The 22,370-nt window shown below is 35.7% G+C and overlaps 1 protein-coding gene across 1 annotated transcript; it reads left to right on the forward strand.

Annotated features, from left to right (window-relative positions):
• The first annotated feature begins 2,099 nt into the window (after positions 1-2,099).
• LOC100241846 (CDPK-related kinase 5) lies at positions 2,100-22,070 on the forward strand. Its single transcript, XM_002281920.5, has 11 exons — positions 2,100-2,835; positions 15,191-15,321; positions 15,588-15,629; positions 15,734-15,842; positions 17,766-17,844; positions 17,942-18,238; positions 18,320-18,432; positions 19,760-19,867; positions 19,948-20,010; positions 20,095-20,262; positions 21,549-22,070. Exons 1-11 carry the CDS (start codon positions 2,332-2,334, stop codon positions 21,687-21,689), a joined length of 1,755 nt encoding a protein of 584 aa, XP_002281956.2. The 5' UTR covers positions 2,100-2,331; the 3' UTR covers positions 21,690-22,070.
• The last annotated feature ends 300 nt before the right edge of the window (positions 22,071-22,370 follow it).

Below are 22,370 nucleotides of genomic sequence, written 5' to 3' on the forward strand. Positions count from 1 at the left end.
TAAGAAACCATAATTTTGAAAACCAGTTTAATGATGATTTAATTGACTATAAATTTTGATGTCTCCAATAGGTCATATTTTAATTTTTTTTTAAGGATTATTAACTTGAAATTTAAAATGCTAATATTTGTTTTAAAAAAAAAGATTAATTTAAGGATTTTTTCAAAAGGACATTTTTAGAGCTTCTACCGACATCAAAATCTTAATTTTGTATTCTAAATAATAATCTTTTCTTCACCTAAATATTTTATACAACTAGAAAAATATTAGAAATTATATTTATATCTTAAGATTAAAATATTAGAAAAATGCAAAGGTTGGATTGGTGTAAATACTTAAAACCAAATAAAAACATCCCAATAATATAAAGTTTAGTCTTATGACAAAAGTGGTTTAAGACAAATATTAATTTCATCATGAGTGGCATTTTTGTAATATTTTTAGTAGCGCCAATTTCGTTGGTCCAACTTCATTAATTTTTTTGACAAAGATATTGATTGGACTACCCCACCTTCATTTTCTACCGATGTTTTTTTAGTTAGTTGAATTTATTTAAGATCAAATAATAATTTAGCCCAACCCTTGACCCTTATTTTTAATAAATTTTAAATATTTCAGTATCATTTTATTTTTAAACTAATGGGGTGTTTGGTAAAATTGTTTGATGAAATTCATTTAAAACTTATTTTAAATTATTAAATTGACATATTTATTATCATAAATTATAATTAGGATAAAAAAGGTTAGTAACAAAAGATAAAAGTAATGGATAAAAAGGTAAAATGAATATATAAACTTAAGAATAAATTAATTATTATTTTTTTATTACTTAAAATTGTGTTTTTTATTTTAAGTTATATCATTAAATTAATTTACTAAATATACTTAATTTATTTAATGACTTAAATCAAGTTATTAAGTCACTCTAAATTATTAAGTTGGTTTACCAAATAATCATTAAAGGGGTGTTTGGTAAAATTTAGTACTTATTACTTAATGATTTAAGTTAATTTTAAATTAAATTTTTCTTAAGTTGTTGATTTAAAACTTATTATTTAATTCTTATTTTAAATATTAATGTTATTTGATAAAATTTAATTTAAAAACTATTTTAAATCATCAAATTGACATATTTATTATCATAAATTATAGTTTGGACAAAGCAAGTCAATAAACAATGAAGGTTGTCGAGATTATAACAAATAAGAATAAAAAACTAAAATAAAAATATGGACTTAAAAATAAATTAATTATTTTTACTTATTATTTAAAGTTATTTTTAACTTTAAGTTATATCATTAAATTATTTTATCAAACATATTTAATTTATTTAACGACTTAAATTAAGTTATCAAGTTACTTAAAGTTATAAGTTAGTTTACCAAACATCGATAATTCTTATTATTAAAAATTTTATTTGAATGTAAAAATTTTAAATTTTTAACATTTTTATAACTTCTTTAGCTTAATAAAATTAAATATTTTAAATAAAATTTATTATTATTTTTTAAAATTTTGTCTCTAGGCTACTTGTCTCCGTGGGAGTAAGCTTTAATAATTTTTTCTTGCTGTAGGATCACCATTCCTTAAAGGATACGTCACATTAATCAATGTATATTATTTCTCCCATTTCTCAATATTATGGATTTTTCAAATAAATAAATTTAAAATATCTAAAAAAACCTAAAATTTATTAATTCGATGTAGAATTTAGAAAATATGGTAATATAATATTAATAGGATGATAATATCACCAATGCATCGAGAGAATCACCGCATTATCCTTTTTAATAATAATATTTATTTTTATTTATTTTGTTGTCTTTTTTGAAAATTTGAAATTTAATTGTAGTAGCGAATCAGCTGCTAGCAGAATAAGACGTAGTTGAATCCAGTAGACTCGACCGCAGGTGATAACTACCTGTTAATTTACTGGAGTGGTCAAAAACTCATGTGGATGCCACGTGGCAAGGGAGATCGTACAGGCTGCATCATCTCATCCACCATACACGAATCCACATTATCATATTTAAAAGAAAATTAAAAATTAGAAAAAGAAAAGAGAGAGAGAAAAAAAAAAAGGAAAAAGGGAAATCTCATACATCATCTTTTTCTCAGCTTTTATTATTATTAATATTATTACACCACTCCCTCTCTCTCTCTTTCTATTTCTCTCTCTAAAATCTTGGATCTATTCCGACTCCCAAAGCTCAGCCTCGGCCGAGCGCCACCAGAGGAACGACCTCCGGCCACCACATCGCCATCGGACCAGGCTGTTCTGAATACATGTGATAAACGAAGCAATGTCATGAGTTTCTAGAAAGCGAGGAAATGGGAATCTGCGCCTCAAAGCCTCCGAAGCAGAATCCGTACGCCCCGGAGTCTTTGGAACCTTCTGCAACCCCTGGAGCAGTCAGCAAGGATGAGGCGGAGGGGCCGGGGAAGCGCTCGCCGTTCTTCCCCTTCTACAGTCCCAGTCCGGCGCACTACCTCTTCTCCAAGAAGTCTCCGGCGGTGCGGAGCGCCAGCTCCACGCCACGGCGGTTCTTCAAGAGGCCGTTTCCGCCGCCGTCTCCGGCGAAGCATATAAAGGCGGTGCTGGCCCGAAGGCAGGGAAAGAAGGCGGCCGCGATACCGGAGGGGGAGGGGGAGGAGGAAGAAGCTGCGGCGGGAGGTTTGGATAAGAGTTTCGGGTTCTCGAAGCAGTTCACCAGTAAGTATGAGGTTGGCGAAGAAGTGGGGAGGGGACATTTTGGGTATACTTGTTCTGCTAGGTTCAAGAAAGGTGAGCGCAAGGGTCAGCAAGTTGCTGTCAAAGTCATCCCTAAAGCCAAGGTTTGGTCTTTTCCTTTTTTTCCTTTGATTTTCTCTTTGTGTTGTTATTTGCTTTTCTGAAGATTCGCATATGCGAATGACACCAAATTTCAAAAGACACCAAATTTCAAACGATGATCACTGTGTGATTTATTAGGGTTCAATTGATTTAAGTTATTTGATATTTTTCCTTCAAATATACATGCATGTGTGTATGTATATTTCTTTATTTTACTTGTCTATACATTTAACGTATGTGTATATATTCCACTTAGCTAGGAAGAGTGACGACAGAGGAGGAACTATCGCATGTTTACATATTTGGCGCCTTCAAATATTTTTACGGGAAGAATATTGTTTGTTCTTTCATTTTTGCGTGATACTGTAGGAGCTTTAGAGCTAAATAATTTTCTTGATTGGAAGTTTGTCTGTGAGACTTATCGGTTAAATTGTTTATTTTTGGGTCAATGGTAGGGCATGCTTCCAGTCTGCATATATTGAAAAACACCCCCAGCTACTCTCTTGATGCCTTTACCTTTGATTTGCATATTTTATGTTTAAATTGCATTTTGGTCTAACAGTACAGTTATGAATCATCAATCTGTTTAATTGGAAATTGATGGAAGGGGTCAAGGACGTAATCAGAAAGAAAATTAATGATAAAAATGTTTTGTCTTCACTTAATGACAAAACACTCTGTTGTTATATAAGTTTTGGCTGCTGTACTAAGGGATCAAAAGCAGATGGTTTATGGTCATGATTGAACCTGATCATTTGAAAAAAATTATTGTCCCAAACAGGGTTTGGATCATGGTCTACTAAGAAACTAAGTTCAGTGTACAATCACTCAAATGAGGCCCACTACTGGACCATGCTCACAGGTCATGGCCATCCTAGCCTGACTGAAGCTTGTGATGGGGGCCACATGACATGATTGGGAGTAGGTCCATGGTTTGGGTTATATCTCCCTCCTAGCTAGTGGACCTACTCAAAGGAAATGGTGATGGGCTAGCTGCACTGTGATGTGCATCAACCAGATAGGAGCATTACTCCAAATGATTGGCACATTAAATTGACTATATGATTTATTTTACTCCTAATCTCAGATCAAATTGAAGGTGTTTCATCAATTATTTGAGCGTATGCATGATGGTCTATTCATAGAAAGGGGAGTATATCCAGCTAATGAAGATAAGGAGCTCAGAAACCTAAATCAAGGCCCAAGAAAGCCATTGTGCACCTATTTTCCCTTCCTTAGAAAATGATTTTCTAGGATCATTTATTAACCAGTTGGAAGAGGAAAAACTTTTCAATGAGAGATGCTGTGCATGTGCCAAAAATTGTGGATGTAACCAAACACAAAGATGCTAGAATAGGACAAATTAATTTTGTTGCTTTCTCAAAGGTACATGCATGTTGTGGTGTTTGTGGTTTCCTTTAGTTTTTGCACCTAAGTTCTCTAAATGCAGTCAAAACCATGGAAAAGAGGTTCTAGAGCCATAGCAGACAGTAATGATGAAATATTGAATTTTTTCTCATAAATTTATATTCTTATAATCTCAAGTTAATTGACAAAGCCTTATCAGTGTTTTTAAAGGCGTTGGTGGGGCGCGCCTTGAGGCGCGCCTTGAGGCGAGGCGCAGCGAAAACGCGTTGAGGCGTTAAAAATAAAGCGAAACACCTGAAAGGCGTACGCTTTTCTGGTGAGGCGTGACTGAGGCGCGCTTTGATCGCGCCTTTCACGCTTTTCCGGTGAGGCGTACGCGTCGTCGGATCTGATGTGGCAATGAAAGATTTAAAAAAAAAACCCTAAGAATACCTAAAACCCCAGTCCCGACTGAAAACAAACCCAAAACAAACCCTACCTCTTCCAGTCAAGCGGCGACGGAGTGCTCACCTTCGGCGGCGACCAATTGCAGCGATCTTCTCCGGCGGCAATCCCTCTCATCTCCAGGTATGTTGCGAACTCCCTCTTCCATGGTTTCTCCCTCTTCGTTCCTCTTCCCCGGTATCCTTTCCCCCACGCTCTCCTTAATTTCCACCATTTTTTAATGGGGCTAGTGGTATGGCCCCATTGCTCAGGGCTTAGGTGCAAAAGTCAGAGAAAGCGTGCGGTAGGCAATCTTTAGTGGCGGTTTAGGAACTCCAGCGGCGGCGGATAATATAATTATTGGTATAAAACAATATTCTTCTATTTTATCTGTGAGGTTGACAAAGGTTCGGGCCGATAATCCTTTCAACCGGAAAATAACACTTACTTTTAAATATTAAATACGATTTTCTTAAGAAAATGGTTGTCTAATTGTTAACCAAACCTCACACCATTGAAAAAAATAAATTAAAAAATATAATTTTTTTTTATGTAATTTAATGATCAATGTGATTTATTACTAATAATTTTTTTTTTAAAATAAAAATCTTCCATCAATCACGATCATACTTTTTAAAATATAAAATTATAAAATATAAAAAAGTTTAATATAATAAGGACAAATTTATTATAAAATATAAAAAGATTAAACATATAATAAAGCAGATTAATCATTCATTATATTTGACAATACAATAATTTTGTGATTAAATTAGGCAAAGTATGTTTTTTTTATGATTCTAATGAATTATTTTCATGTTTTTATTTATGCTATTTTATTTTATATATTTTAAAATATTAATTAATTATATAAAGTAAGGCTCAAAAAGCTTACGCCTCAACGCCTCGAGGCTTACGCCTCGCCTCACGAACACAAAAACGCCTCGCCTTACGCTTTCGCCTTTAAAAACTTTGAGCCTTATATACAAATTACTTGGGATTTACTACAGATCATTCTTCACATAGCGTTAAACAGGCCTAGTTGAAGATGCAACAACTATCAAATTGTTTTGCCATACTTGCTGCTAATTAACATCTACAAAGCAAAGTATGAATCGACCAACGTGAATGCAAATAATTAATGAGATATGTGAGAAAAATTATTTTGATATTGTAAAATAATCTCTTAGCTACCAAGAGATTTATGCTAAGATTTCCTTTAGAAGCTAAGCTAGGGATGTACTGTATAATTTCATTGCTGGCTTTAATTTGGCATACTTTTCTGCCATGACTACTTTAAAATATTTGCTAAATCTCAATGGTTGACATTGTGTGCTTACAAGATGTTAAGGCCCAGAAAATGTCAACTGAGTTGGTGAGGAGCCTAGGGGTGGGAAGATTCTTAGAGTGGGGAGCAGTGGAAGCTAGGGGAATGGCAGGGGATATAATTGTATTTTGAGGTAATAGGGTGCTGGATTTGATTGAGATGGAGGTGGGAATCTTCTCTATTTCTTGACAGTTCAAATTTTGTAAGGACAAATTTTTTGGATGTTCACAAGAATGTATGGTTTCTTTTATAAGAGGAAAAAGGAAGACTTGTGGGCAGAACGAGGGGACATAAGAGGCTTTGGAATGTCCCTTGTTGTGTGGGTGGAGACTTTTATTTGATAAGATTCTTGGTAGAAAGGAAGAACCACATTGGGCCTTTGTTATCAATGAGGCATTCCTCGAAGATCATTGAGTAGTAGAGATTGAGGGACTGTTCATTGATTGGAAGTCCATTCGTGTGGTGCGATGGATTGAATAATTATTATGCATCAAGGTTGGATTGTTTCTTAGTATCAGAAGACTAGGAAGATTGGGAAGATCATTTTAATGGTCTATATTAGAGTGTGTTGCCAAAGCCTATATTTGACTATAGGCCTTTTTGTTGGATGCAGGTGGAATGAGGAGAGGCAAAACCCTGTTTAGATTTTACAACATGTGGTTAAAAGTAGCTGGTTTTATAGAGCTTCTAAAGAAATGGTGGATGAATTATAACGGAAGAGGCTCTTTTTAGTCATATTTTGGCCTCTAAGCTGAAAGCGTTGAAACAAGACCAAGATTTGGAACAAAGAAGTGTTTGGGAACGTCTTTGTTGGAAAAGTAAGTGCCTTAAATTAGATTGGTTTCTAGGACACTAATGAGAGGAAGGGGTCCTTTGTATTGATGAAGCTAAGGCTAGAAAGGTGGAATTGGATGAGTACAACAAGTAGGATAGATTGAAAGAAACTTGTCGAAGGCAAAAGTCCAAGGAGTTATGGTTGAAAGAGAACAATAAAAATACTAGCCTTTCTTATAAGATGGCTAACGCTTGATGGACAAAGAACCATATGGCCAGAGTTAAGGTGAATGATGTTTGGTTGATAGAGACTAGCAGAAGAGTCCTATATGAACAAAGGGTTGTCTAATGCCTATCAAAACCTTTTTTTTTTTGGCATTAGGGGATTGATATTCTAGTATAGATTACTTGTATTTTGCCTCATTGGGGAATGGTGATTTTAGGGAGTTTGGAGGCTCTTGTGGAAGTCTTCTTGGCTTTATCTAGTTTACATGGGGAGAAAGCCCTTGGTCTCAACAACTTTACTCTTGTCTTTTAGTAGCATTACTAGGACTTTGTGAAATACAAGGTTTTGGGTTTCTTCGGGGAGTTTTGTGGGCAAGGCCGCAAGCCACTTTTGAAAGAAGCTTAAATGCCTCATTTATGGTTCTAATACCCAAAAAGGGGAAAAACGACTTGAAAGACTTTGACTCATCAGCTTGATGGGAGGTTTGTATAAGACCCTAACAAAGGTTTTGGCCAAGAACGGTTGTGTCTCAATCATAACAATCTTTTGTAGAGGGAAGATAGATTTTGGATGTCATCCTTATTGCAAATGAGACTATGGGTTCACACTAAGGAGTTTGATTGGTGGTATTCTTTGTAGGCTTAACATTGAAAAGGCTTATGGTCATTTTAGTTAGGGTTTCTTTATTATTGTTATGGAAAGGATGAGTTTTGATGAAAAGTGGATAGGTCAGATAAAATGATGCATTTCCTTTTCTAGATTTTGAGTTCTTGTAAATGGAACTCTTGTTGGTTTCTTTCAAAGTTGAAGGGATGTGAGAGAGGGAGGTCCTTGTTTTGGCTATGAAAGCTTTTAGATGGGGAAAAATGTGTTTCCTTGTACACATTTTAAATTTCATGCACCATTAAATCAAAGACCTGAGATGGTGAAAGGTGTAACTATATCATTCAAAGGTGTAGTATTTGTGTGGTCAAAGGTACTCACAAAATCCTGATTATTTTTAGGTAAATATATTAAATTTGGATTTTGCAAAATTGGGCTCCTATTTTGTTTTTGTTTTTTTTTTTCAAGTGTGTGGAAACACACTTTTCTCCTTTTAAATGTCTTCTGAAAAAGGCATGCAAGGGGAGTTTCATCTTAGGTTTCAAGGCAAGAGGGAAAGAGAGAGTGGAGGTATCCTATTTTCTATTAGCCAATGACCCTCATTCTTTGTGCTACTAGCCAAGAGCATTTGGCATACCTAAGTTGGACTCTAATGTGGTTTGAGACAATATTTGGGCTAAACATTAATTTACTAAAAAATGAGTTAAACCTCATAGGAGGGTTAACAAATGTAGATGAGCTAGTTTGGTGTGGATCTGTAGGGTAGGGGTACTTTGCACCACATATTTGGGGCTCCCTTTAGGTGCCTTTTTAAAATCATCTTTAGTGTGAGATTTGGTGGAAGATAGGTTCCAATGAAGACTTGCAATGTGGTAGAGACTATATCTTTCAAGGGGGAAGGGGGGGACTCACTTAAGTTAAAAATACTTTATTAAATCTATTGATTTACCATATGCCCTTGTTTGTTAGCCCAAAAAGAGTAAGTTTGAGGCTTGGGAATGTTCAAAGGGATTTCCTTTTGTGTGTGTGTGTGGTGGGGAGTTAGAGAACAAATCCCATGTAGTAAATTGGAAATTGTTTGCATGGAGAAAAAATGTTCGGGTCTTGATATTAGGAATTTATAGGCTCAATGAGAAGTGTTGTGGAAAAGATTTAAATTAGGGCACTTAGAAGGGCGTTAATGTTTCTATGATATAAGGGATAATTATGGAGTGGGCTTGTGGAACACAATAAGAAAAGGATGGGATGCCATTAATAACAAATTTAGTTTCATACTGGGAGATGGAAGAAGGGTAAAGTTTTGGAAAGGTAGGTGGTATGGTTTAGGCGCATTGTGTAACTACTTCAAAAGATTCTTGGGTAGCAAATGTGTAGGAGCAATGGGATTGGTGTGCCTCTTTTGTAAGACAACTACATGACTAGGAGCTCAAAAGAATGGGGGATTTTCTTTTAAGGTTGCAAATGAAAATAGTAAGCAAGAGTGGCGAGGATATGGTGATATGGTTAGAAATGAAAAACAGAATGTTCCCAATAGAATCTTAATACTCATTTTTGATACCAAGTAGATATGGTTTGGAACCTATGGATGCTAATGAAAGTGGGATTCTTTGCATGAGAAGCAACTTAGGGTAGGATCCTCATCATAGATTAACTGAAAAAGATGGGTTGGACCTAGGTGAATAGATGTGTATTGTGTAAAGATAAGGAAGAATCAACAGATGGGGTGGCTTTTGATACTCTTGATAGGCATGAAGCAAAAAAATTGGAGAAATTGGAAGAGATTTTTAATGCTTTTTTGGAGTTGACTGGGGACACAACCCCAAGTCTAGATGAGTTCTCAATGGCATTTCAACAATTTTGTTAGGATTTTCTAAAAAGAACAAAGGTAATGGGGTTTTTTCAAAGAGTTTTTTAATGAAGCAAGTTTAAGAAAAGTCTCAATGCTACTTTCTTGGTGTTAATCCCTAAGAAAGGGGACGTAAAGGGTTTGAAGGACTTTAGGCCTATTAGCTTGGTGGGAAGTTTATATAAAAGTCTTGCTAAAGTGTTGGCAAGGAGATTAAATATGGTGGTGGGAAAAGTGGTTTCCAAGTTTCAAAATGTTTTTTAGAGGGAAGACAAATTCTTGATGCGGTGCTAATAGTTGATGAGGCAGTAGAGTCTATGTTGAAAAGTTGGGGATGTTGTGTTTTGTGCAAACTATATATGGAGAAGGCTTATGACCATATCAATTGAAACTTCTTACAATTAATTTTTGAAAAGATGAAGTTTGGGCAGAAATGGATAAAAATGGATTAAATGGTACATTTTGATTGCAAAATTTTTAGTTATTGTTAATGGCACCCTTTATGGATTTTTTTAAAGCTCTAGGGGATTAAAATAGGGGGGATCCTCTTTCCCCCCTACTTATTTGTCATAGTAATGAAGGTCCATAGTTTTTTTCTAAAGAGGGCAAAGAAAGGAGGCTACTTGTCAGGTTTTAGAGTGAGAGGAGGTATCTCATTTGTTGTTTGTAGATGACACCCTTGTATTTTATAAGACTAATCAAGATCAAATGGTTCATTTATGTTGGTTGCTCATGTGATTTGAAGTCATATTGGGTTTGAAAATTAACCTAGAAAAGAGCAAGTTGATTGTAATTGGAAGGGTGGACAATGCAGAGTTGGCTATGAATTAGGGTGGAGGATAGGAGATCTTCCATATTTTTACTTTGGGCTTCCATTGGAAGCTTCTTTTAAATAGGTGGTCACCCAGGATAGAGTGGTAGAGCGATTTTGCAAAAAACTATTAGTATGGAAAAGACAATATATTTCTAAAGAGGAGAAGGCTTGTTTTGATATGGAGCACATTCTCTAGCTTACCCATCTATTTTATGCCATTGTTTCCTCTGTAATATTAGTTAGAATTTGGTTTGAGAAGACTTAAAGAGACTTCCTTTTGGGAGGAGGGGCTTTAGAGAAAAGATTTCATTTAGAAAAGTGGTTAACTATTTTCACAAAGAAAAGAAAGGTGGGTTTAGGCATTCAAAGTCATCCTTTGCTTAATAAGACTTTCTTGGACAAGTGGAGTTGGCGTTATACACCAAAAAGGGGAGCCTTATGGAGAGGAAAAAGAAAGGGGGATTGGTCTTGTGTTGCAAGAGCTGGGTATGGTGTTGGGTTATGAAAAGTTGTCAGGAAGGATTGTGATATCCTTTATGGTAAAATTTCATTTTATGTATTTTTTTCCCATCATTATACACTTTAGCCTTATCAAAAGAGGCTTGGGTGGGACCTGATAGGGGAGAAGGGACAGTGGAACACATGTTTTTCTAGAAATCTAAATGTTTCGGAGCTGGATAATATGGAGCAACTCTTCTCTAAACTGCTAGGTTAGGCTGAAAAGAGAGGAGGTGGGTTGGGCAATGTGGATGGGATTGAGGAATGATTGCTTCTTCATGAAGTCTCTTGATGCTGCTTGAGTGTGGGAATTCAATTACTTTTCTGATGAGGGTCATTTGGAACCCATGGGTTCCATCTAAAGTAAGCTTCTCTGCATGGGAAGCTTGTTAGGGGAAGGTTTTCTCTAGATCAACTTCAAAAAAGAGGGTGGACTCTAGTTAATAGATGTTTTCTTTGTAAAGTCGAAAATGAATCAATTGATCACATTTTATTGCATTGTGCCAGTTCTTTGACAGTTGCTCTTCTTTTCGCTTGATGTTTCTTGGGTTTTCTCTGCCATAGTTAAAGAGACTTTTAGGTTGACATGACTCCCTTGTAGGAAAAAGATGAAGGAAGGTTTAGAGAGCTACCTTGTTATGCACTTTTGGACAGTTGGAAAGAGAGGAATCGAACGTCATTTGAAAACAAGGAGTAGTTGGTTCACATTCTTAACAGTATTTTCCTTAGTACCTTTTTTTGCCAGATAAAGTTGTATATAGATGAAGGCTCAAAGTCTTTAATAAATTTTGTTTATTGGTTAGGCTTTTGCGGAGGAGGAGGAGGGGGGTGGGGGGTGTTTTGTTTATCATTTAGCACTCTTTGTATACGTCTTGTGTACTTTGGTCCATTATTTTTTTGCGCTTGCTAATACAATATATTAATCTTATCACCTATCAAAAGAAGAATCAATAGGCCACCTTTTGCTTCATTGTACCAAAACAAGAATCTAGTGGGGGTGGCTATTTTTCTCTTTGGTCATGTGAGATTGGGTGATGCCAACTCCAGTTAAAGGGTCCCTTTTAAGTTGGCAAGGATCCTTTATGGGGTAGAAAAGAAAGAAAGCATGGAAAGTCATTATCTTGTGTGTTTTTTTGGACTGTTTGGAAGGAGAAATAGTAGGTCTTTTAAAGACATGGAACAAACAGATCAAATGCTAAAACATTCTTTTTTATGATTTCTTTTGAAGTGGGTAAGATTGGGCTTAAATGACGCAACAGCTGATTGGTTGGGTGTTGTGTAAGGGGAGTAAAGGGGAGGAGTTATTGCTTTTGTTATATTGCTTCTCTCTTTGTGCTTTTGCCTTTTGGTGCCCTTTTTTGGTTGGTGCTGTTAATACATTTTTTGCTTGCTTATCAAGAAAAAAAAAATGCTAAAATACTATAACGTTGTGCTGATGGGATTCTTAGAACTCCAATGCACACACAACACACACATGCTCATACGTATTCATGTGTATATATGTGCACATATGTCTGTGTATATATGTGCGTGTGTGTGTATTTATTTATGTGTGTGTATCTATATTTGGAATGACCCAAGTCAAAACCTTGTTTAAAACCTTGTGTTCTATTTTTTTTGTTGCATTTAAAAGATTAGCTCCAAGAAATATACTAATGCTATCAAGGACATCGTGTGATGGAGCAATCACTAGTGGAATGCTCATTAATATTGACACAGAAGGGTTTCTTCTTATTGTAGTCTTAAATTGGAATTATTCTTGTTTGTGCATTTATTTATTGATTGTAAAAAAACATGAAATGCAATTTTTTTGTAAGATTATCCATTAGTACCATAGCTTTAAGGAGGATGTTGCCTCCACAATTGCAAATGGGAGAGTTTAATGAGAGGTTCCATCAAGGGAGGCCAATCAAACTTAAATGGGTTGATCTTTTGTCGGAGGAAAAAAAGTAGTTATGCTTTATGAAGCAATTTTTAGTAATTGAGAAGTGGCATGTTATTGGGATGCTGGTATGTGGCTTTATTTATTTCATCAGCTGGTTTTATGTGGATAGCTTCTAGAGACATTCTAGAGGAAATGTTTATGTCTTTTCAAAGTTGTGGGAGGGGACCTAGCGACTTATTTGCTATTTCTGTGGAATTATGCTTTGTTAGTTGACCTGTCAGTTTATTTTCTTGAGATATCTACCTGTATGAAGACAGTAGGATCTTTACGATCATTGTAGAGTTTACAAGTTCTCTTGTCAGCATTATCTCACTGGGTTGGAGGATGATTACTTATGTCATTAGATCAAAGATATTATTGGTGCTTAGTGGGGGTTCCTCCACCTGTAGTGCTCCTCAAGATCAAATTTGATGGGTGCTAATCAGGTAATCTAGGTGAAATGAATATTGGAGGTTTACTTATGGATGATAGGGGATCCTTGTCTGGGTTTCCACTTTAGCCTAGTGCTACTGATTTGGCCATAGATGATAACTTAGTCTTATTGGAACTTGGAAGGCCAGAAAGAGGCTGCAATAGTGGGAGTTTACAACCTCATTCTGGATGAGGGCTTGATTATCATCTTCCCCCTACTTCTTGGATTAAGAGAGCACTTGGAGGTGCAATTGCTGGATGCAGTGAATCATTGGTTTGTTCAAGGGCAGGATTGTTTCTTTGTGTGGATGTCCAGGTTGGTCAACCAAGAAACTGATTGGTTGGCTAAGGGGGGAACCTCTTTCATGGGGTATCTTGGACACTTACTTCCCATTAACTCCTTGGGTTTGCTTTGTATTTGGTGTGTGGAGTTTGGGGGGCCTTGTTGTTGGTTTCTCATTTTTTCTATGTTTAAAGTAACTCTTTTTCTTCATCCTATTTCCTTTTTATTGTGATATAATTTATTTTTTTCCTATAAAAAAGAGAGAACAAACTGGTCTATAATCTCAACTTATTTGAGGACATTGAGATGAAGAAGAGTTAATACTGGGAAACATAAATGTTCATCAATTACAAAGGATTTGGCAAGTCCAAGAGAGGGGTAATTCTATGGCAAAACGCGAGTATAGCGTTAATATGGGTTGTGTGGCGGGAAAGAAACGCTAGGATATTTGAGGACAAGGCTAGGAATGCAGGGAATCTTTGGGATTCCATTCATTTCCTTGCGTCCTTTTGGGCGTTTTGTTCAGCGGGTTTTAAGGGCACCCCCCTTAACGTACTACAACTCGATTGGCTATCAGTGTGTTGTTCAAATAGTTCCAATGGGACGGTCTAGTGTTTTGTTATTTTTTCATGTTGTTTAGTTTTCTTTTGGAGGGAGGATTTCTCATCCTCCTTTTGTACTTCTTTTCTATCAATATATTCTTGTGTGGTTTCCTATCAAAAAAAAAAATACTGGGAAACATAAATTTGAACACAAGGTGTGAAAACATGGACTTGATGTAAATCACCAGTGCCACTGCTGTGTCCAATCAAAGAAGCATAAGTTGAAGAGAGAAAAACAAAGGGAAAAAAAATCAAATACAAGAAAAAGGAAAAATTGTATCTTTATACCTTTTAGGTCATTGAACTCTTCTGTAAGTGAAACAAGTCGCTGAAAGATGGTTGGATGGATGTTGCCCTTGGACTTAGCTTTCAAGAACAGCTGTTTACTTATGATAAGAGATTTGTAAATAGGCCCTTTCATTTCTTGCATTTTGAATGAAGCAAGTATTTGCTATAACTTGAAATCCATTGCTTGCATTTTGTACTAAAATGCACATGATATGGAGTTTTAACAAATCAGTCATTTATTTGACAATGCCTTTTCAGACAAATATCTTTACCTTGCTTTGGGACACACTGAAAAAAAAAAAGAAGCTGTCTCTTGGAATCCACAAATTTTGTGATTGAACAAATTTGCCATCTGGATACCACACCCACTCCTGCACCTGACACTTATCCCTGAGTCCAGATCGCATAGAACATATCTTCATTTAGGAAGTTTTGGTAGGGGCTCATTAATATGAAATTTGGTTGTGATGGTTGGAATGGTTGTTTAAATTTAAAGAATTCCAAGCATTCATGAGGAGGCTGACATGGAACTAGTCAGTAGTTAGATATTATGACTTGATTCTGTTAAATGTAAGAGAAAGGCTGAAAAGGATATTTGCAGTGTTGTTGGAATATTATACTCTACATTAAGAGTTGATTGACTGATTTTTGTAGAAATTAGTTCTATAAAGTTGAAGGATTATAGTCATAGTTGGAATCTGGAAATTCAATCATGAGAATGCATGTCACCTCTGTAGGATGTGATATATTATTAATAGGAGAATTTTATTTTGAAAATTATTTGGGCTAACAATTGCTCTTTGGTCTGAAACCAATGGTTTTCTATATACTAATTTCTATAATTCATGGATATATGATTATATTGAATAGTTAAAAGGTTCTTCTTTCTCCTTTTGAGATTGCTATCCTTACACTTATTATCTCATAGTAATATATTCTTTGTTCCCAGATGACAACAGCCATTGCAATCGAGGATGTGAGAAGGGAGGTGAAAATATTGCGAGCCTTGACAGGACATAAGAATCTAGTACAATTCTATGATGCATTTGAAGACCATGATAACGTCTATATAGTAATGGAGTAAGCTCGGGGACACAGTGCTATTTAAGATCATAGTTAATTAGAGTGAATTGCATATTTTCTGTTCGATGTAAAATAATATATGCTATATAGCTATTAGCAATTTTCTTGTTTTGGTCTAATGACATTGTTCCTTGGTTAAGGCATATACTCATGGAGTTTCTGTTAGTCTGTTTTTAATGTAAAATCATTAAGAGGATTGTTTGCTTCTTACTTATAATATATTTCATTGTATGGAAGTTGATCAGTTATTATGCATATTTCAGGTTATGCGAAGGAGGCGAGCTCCTGGATAGAATACTTTCAAGGTGATTCTTTTTGTGGTAGCTATATGGACGATCTTAACATTGTTCTTTGAGGCTCTTGAGGTGCATTATTGTAGCCCCTAACTAGATATTTTATTGCCTTTTAGGGGTGGGAAATACTCAGAAGATGATGCGAGGGCTGTCATGGTGCAGATATTGAATGTTGTTTCATTTTTCCATCTCCAGGGTGTGGTACACAGAGATCTTAAACCAGAGGTGGAACATATTCCCTTATTTTTCTTTCCCTATTCAGATCATATTAGTACCTGCTGGGAAGTTATATTTGTTAAGAATTAATGTAGGGAATGCAATATGATTAGAGTTCTACCTATTTAGAGTTACTTGAATTGGAATCATTAACTGTACTCGATCATCCAAATTCCAAAGTGATGAGACTTGTTCATCACCGTTTGTTTCTATTTCCTTTCTATTTGAATGGTTGATGTCATGTTAAACTTCCCCGAGTGGCATCAATTTCCTTGTCTACAGTTGTTTGGTATCTGGTAGGTTATCATGACTGCGTGGTTAATATATGGCAGTAATCTATCAATGGCTCAGTCATCTCTCTTCTAACTGATTGGTTATAACTGGGGTATCGAAGGGAGGATTTGAGATTGTGGACTGTAGTGTAGGATAAAAAGTGACCAGATGACTAATTGAATTGACAAGAAAGAATTGGTAAGGAAATTGAACCACATGTTGGACTCATTTAGTTTGATCACTGTGACAGATGTTCCTGACAGTTTCATTGGGACTGAGCCACTCAGGAAACATCTTCAGTTTAGCTAAATTTATTTAAACTCCGGAAGTTGAGAAGTTTTGTTTTGTTTTTTTGTTTTTTTGTTTTTATCAGAAACAAACATATTTATTGATATGAATTTAAAAATAAAAATAAAGAATGAGGAATCCTCCCCAAACCCAAAATACTTAGCTTATAAAAATAGGAGGTTTGGATTTGCACTCATAGAATGTGGGAACACATCATGAAAGTCTAAAGTTGCTGTTTTCTGAATAGCTGGTTCTTTCAGGTGTCTGAATAAATAGAAAAGGAACCTGTTGCACACAATTTAAAGCAAAATTTATATATATATTTACTCATTCTCTATGTGTATATATTCACTCATTCTCTGGCTTCTCACATATGCATTAATTTCTTGTTCTATTTGCTCTTGCAATTCTGTTTCAGCAATTTCATTTTAGCTATCCTTGTGTTAACATGAGCTGCCCCTTGACAGCCTGTCTTTTTAAAAATTTCCCTTTATCTTGATATGTGCTGTATGATCATGCATTACTTTGGAAGCACTTCTCCACCTCATGTCTTTGCAAATCCCTTACTAGTTCCTCAAGCATAGGATGACCTTGGGTATCTGGCCATTTGTTTTCACTTTGCACTCCTAGTTTTACTAAGGTTACTGTCTATCTATTCTATCATTGCCATGCTGATCTTAAAATCTTTAGATTCTACTGTATCCTTCTTGAATTCTAATTTAGAATTAACCCTGACTCTTGTTACATCAACTGTTTTGCATTTTTGATAGGTTAAATTCCTTGACATTAATGTGCAATGAATGTCTATTATCGTAGCAATATGTAGCCACATTGAGGTTCAAATTTCTATCCTTGAGATTATTGTATTAGACGCATATGGAACATGTCAAATACTGGTGCAGTGCACTGACTCACGTCTCTATCCTTGTTATGTAGATCTAAGGTATAATACATAAATGAATTTCAACCGTTGCTGGAACCAAATTTCCTGTTTGAGTGCTCTGCTCTGACTTGTCCTTTTTTTATTTTTTTATTTTTTTTTAATGTGTCACATATTTGGTTACTTAAAATTGTAGGATTTTCATGGTTTGGAAATCTGCATAAAACTGCAATTATCCAAAAATAAAGAAAAACGCATGGATTGTGTATACTACTGTCTATTATATAATCATGTCTACTTTTTTATTTGAATTTGTATTGTATTATGGTCTCAAAATATCTCTCACCTCAAATGATATTGTCCAATAGCATAATTTGAAAATAATTTATCTTTACCTAGTACATAATGGATAATTGGGTTTGGCTAAGACATTGCTATTTCTTTATATTTCTTTTTTCTTTGTTATCTAATGCAATCATTTTCTGGACCAGAATTTTTTGTTTACTTCTAAGGATGAGAACTCTGAGTTGAAAGCTATTGACTTTGGCTTATCAGATTTTGTCAAACCAGGTTTGTCCTTCCATCCTGAATAATATGACTATAGCAATTTCTTTTCTCTTTGTCTTGGGAGTGTAGATCAGGGTTTTAATGCTTTGTCAATTTGCAGATGAAAGGCTTAATGACATAGTGGGAAGTGCATACTACGTGTCCCCTGAAGTTTTGCATAGATCTTACAGTACAGAGGCTGATGTATGGAGTATAGGCGTGATAGCATATATTCTTTTGTGTGGTAGTCGTCCATTTTGGGCCCGAACTGAGTCGGGAATCTTTAGGGCAGTGTTAAAAGCTGATCCAAGTTTTGATGAAGTACCATGGCCTTCCTTATCTTCAGAGGCAAAGGACTTTGTCAAGTGCCTACTAAATAAAGACCCTCGGAAACGAATCACTGCTGCTCAGGCTCTAAGTGAGTGCTAAATTTTCTCTCAAAAATGTTAGCTTCTAATATCATCTTCCCGAGTATCTAGCAGTAGCTCTTTTTGTGCAGGTCATCCTTGGATTCGAGGTTACAATGGTGTGAAAGTCCCTCTTGATATTCTAATATTCAAACTCATGAAAGCCTATATGCGGTCATCATCTTTGCGTAAGGCTGCTTTAAGGGTGTGTACAGATTATATTGACAAAGGCAAATATTCTTATGTTCCTTAACTATGCAAGTGTTAGTATGAAGTGCTTAATCCTTTATGCATTAGCTATGCTGTTTTTATTGACTTTATTTGTAATTATGAAAATATGAGAAGTGAAATTCCACAGAGTTTCATAATCAACAAAATGTCCACTTAGTCAATTGTTTCACTTCACTTTTACATAAGATACTCAACTTTGTGTTTCGAGTTGAAATAGGTGTGACACTCATGGAATCAGGGGCTAAGTCATATGTTTCTTTATTGGGTACTTCTCCATTTTGAAGAATCATATGTATAGTATTAGAAAAGTTTTCTCTCTCTCTCTCTCTCCCCATTTTCTCTTTGTAGAAGAGACATTGGCTCAAACCCTGCTGTTTGATGGTCCTTTTTTTTTAATCTTTTTTCTAAAGTGGCTCCTGCCCTTGGGCTCAGACATGTTTGTTTTAGTTCAATTTGTTGACATTTTGCACCATAACCATGTGATGCGTGTTCTATCCTTGCTTACCCACTAAAAGAAAAGAAGGGAATATGATTGTGGAGTGTTATAGAGGAATGTGAGAAATAAATAAACTCTTTTTAGAAGCTCTCCTTGATCTAGTAAATTTTGTTTACAGAACAATATTTCTCCATGCTTGTGTCAGTAGAAACATCAAAGAAATTGGTGTGCCCTCCCGAAAATGATTGGGTGTAATCTACCAGGAGAGATGGCTTCGTAGATGGAATAGTAGAATATTCTTTTGGGTAAAGAAAGAATATGGAGCATCAACCTTGTTTGGTTTTTCTTCTTCAGGCTGCAACTTTATCTAGAGAAAGAAAAATTCTAATGGAATGGATAACTGGTTTCCTAGTGTATCTCAGAAATTTAGCTCTTCTTTTTAATCTTCAAGTCTCCATCTGAGGATATATAAATGGGCATTTTCTAAATGATATGATACTACATTACCACTTCATCACACTTTCATCAATTCATCAATCCAGTTTGGGGCTTCTGGTTTTTGTTCTTGGGTGTTGAGATTGAGAGATATCAACAGGTACCAAAATAAACTGGATGCATTGTTTGGTGGAAGTTTAAACTTCACTTCAGGGTTAGAAATTGTGCCTACCATTTGTAAAGCATGTCTGAGTTGAGTTTGTGTTCTTTCTTAAGCTAGCTAAGTTAGTGTTATTGTTTTATGTAAGTTTAACTTCTGAGACCATTGCCTTAGCTGAGGAATAATATTTTCTTATATTTGAAGTTTCAAACTTTTGTTACTTCATTCTAACATACCTTTTACTGTTTCATTCATGTGTCTCTTTGGCAGGCATTGTCGAAGACGCTGACTGTGGATGAACTCCTTTATTTGAAAGAACAGTTTGCACACTTGGAGCCAAACAAAAATGGGACCATTACCTTAGAGAATATTAGGACGGTTGGTTTTTTTCTTTTATCTTTTCAAAGTAGCTGGATTGGATAGTGGAAGTTGTCTCTTATCCATGTTATTCTAAGCAGGCCCTGATGAAAAATGCAACAGATGCAATGAAGGAGTCTCGCATCCCTGATTTTCTTGCGTCGGTAATAGCTCAACTACTGTTCATGTCTGTGACTGTTTCTTTATTTTATTTATTATAGCTTAGTAGGATCTCCATTCTATGACAGCTAAATGCACTTCAATATAGAAGGATGGATTTCGAAGAATTCTGTGCAGCTGCATTAAGTGTCCATCAGCTGGAGGCACTCGATCGTTGGGAACAACATGCACGTTGTGCATATGAACTCTTTGACAAGGATGGAAATAGGGCTATTATGATTGAGGAACTTGCTTCGGTATGTTTGAAAATTTTCAAATTTGAAGAAAGTTGATGGCCTGTGTCACTGAAAGTTGTATTGTGTTCTCTAAAATTACATCAAAGCCTCAACTAACATAGATTGATTAGGTTATTGATAGAATGCAGGACTTCTGTAGTTTATGCTGTTATCATATTTGACCACATGATGGCTGGGTTATGCGTTAACTAGTTCACAGGTTGACTCAATATGGACAAATATATAGTCCTATTGACATGTATTGAAATTTGATGAAATTTCACTAACTTGGACATTTCCAGTGAGAGATAAAAAAATATCATATAGGATCTAGAATCATGGAATTTTATGATCTGCATCAGGAGTTCAAAATCATTGTGCTGCACTACCTTTGGTGCTAGCCTGCTAGGATACTAATGTCCCATAATGCTGGATGAAGTGAAGAGATGAGAGTATCATTCCATGGCACATGGTATGTATGGACTGTGGTTAATGTCCGGCTTGGGTTGTTACTGTAGGATTGGAGCCACCTTTTCAGTGCTCTCTCTCTCTCTCTATGTGACTATCTCCAAATGCACTCATGCATTGGGCATGTGACTATCTACAATCACAGAAGCTGGTTGTCATTCACTTAGAAAAACAAGAATGTGTCAGTCTTTTAAGTACTTATTTTTTTTAACAGAGCTTTGAATAACCAACATCCTTGCCAATCTCGAGTTCATGTTTTAGGGAGACTGTAAGTTTGGATATACTGGACATCTTTGTTTTGGCTAGTTCTGAGACAGAGGCTTGTGGTTTTATTTTCTTCTCTCGCCTTGCCCTCCTGGCCTATTTTTGATGCGTGTATGTATTGTTAATGAAATGGAATTGCAAAATTGGAAAGCCATGCCTTTGACTCCATTTCATCCTCCTTTCTTTCCCTGGGTTTTTATTTGCTTTTTAAAACTCTGAAATCAAATCCTGTGGGCTGCAACTTATATTACACATGGTAGGAAATTTAATAAGAACCAGAGCTGGTTGTATATGGTCCTAAGAAGTGATCTGCTTGGATGATTCTAATGAGTTTGACGACAGCTCATCAACATTCAATAATAGACTGAACTTACTGATTTGCTTCTTTTTTTTTTTGTCGTCCTCTTTGGCTCACATAAAATTGTGAAGTTCATAACTGTGTTTGCTGTGTATGCACCAAAATCTTCCTTCTCCTGTTGGATGCTGTGGTACTAAGTGATTGTTAGAGATTTGAATTTTGTAGATTGCTGAAACTAATGGGATTGAATTTAAATTTCTTTTAAATATGATTTCAGGAACTTGGCCTTGGCCCTTCTGTTCCAGTTCATGCTGTTCTACATGACTGGATAAGGCACACAGATGGGAAACTAAGCTTCCTTGGATTTGTCAAATTGTTGCATGGTGTCTCCAGCAGAGCTCTTGCAAAGGCACAGTAAATACTGAAACCCCGTTTGAGAACTCAAAGAGGGATCAATTTTTCCATGCAATGTTGCAACCAAAAGGGTCAAGTAGGTTGCACACACTTTGTACACTACTTGGCATGGAGCTTGAGCCTTCCACTCTGAAGCTAATCAATCTGGGCGGAGTTTGCACCATCCAGAATCTGCAGGCCGCTGTCCTTGGTCCATTCCAGAGCCATGAAAGTTAGCTCTGGAATTACTCGGTGTAAAGTTGTAGCCTGTATGGGTGATAGTATTTTCTTAATAACTCTGGTATTTGATGATATATAGATGTTCCATTTATCCAGGCTCATCAGATGTGTACTTTCAACATTCTTTCTTTTGTCTTAATAGCAGAACAGTTGTTCCTTTGGTCCATTTGATTTTTGTGTGGAAGATGGTATTGAACTCTACTCCAAATTGCCAAGCTGAGGTTGGTGGGAACCATGCTGCTACTCGTGTTGGATGGTAATAGTTTTGTAGACTGGTTTAGAGGAGGAAAAGGCCAAAATTAGAAGTTTTGTTATGATGAAATTATTGTTTTTTTCTCTTTTTTGGCAAGCTGAACATACTGAGTTAATACAAGGGTTATGTCCAATGTACAAGGGTGAGAGGCATTTGCTTTGTGTACCGTTTTGAAGAACAAATCTATGACTCTGGATCTTCTTTTGTAGCATT

This window comes from Vitis vinifera, chromosome 3 (assembly GCF_030704535.1).
Source record: "Vitis vinifera cultivar Pinot Noir 40024 chromosome 3, ASM3070453v1".
In the NCBI taxonomy this organism is placed as follows: domain Eukaryota; kingdom Viridiplantae; phylum Streptophyta; class Magnoliopsida; order Vitales; family Vitaceae; genus Vitis; species Vitis vinifera.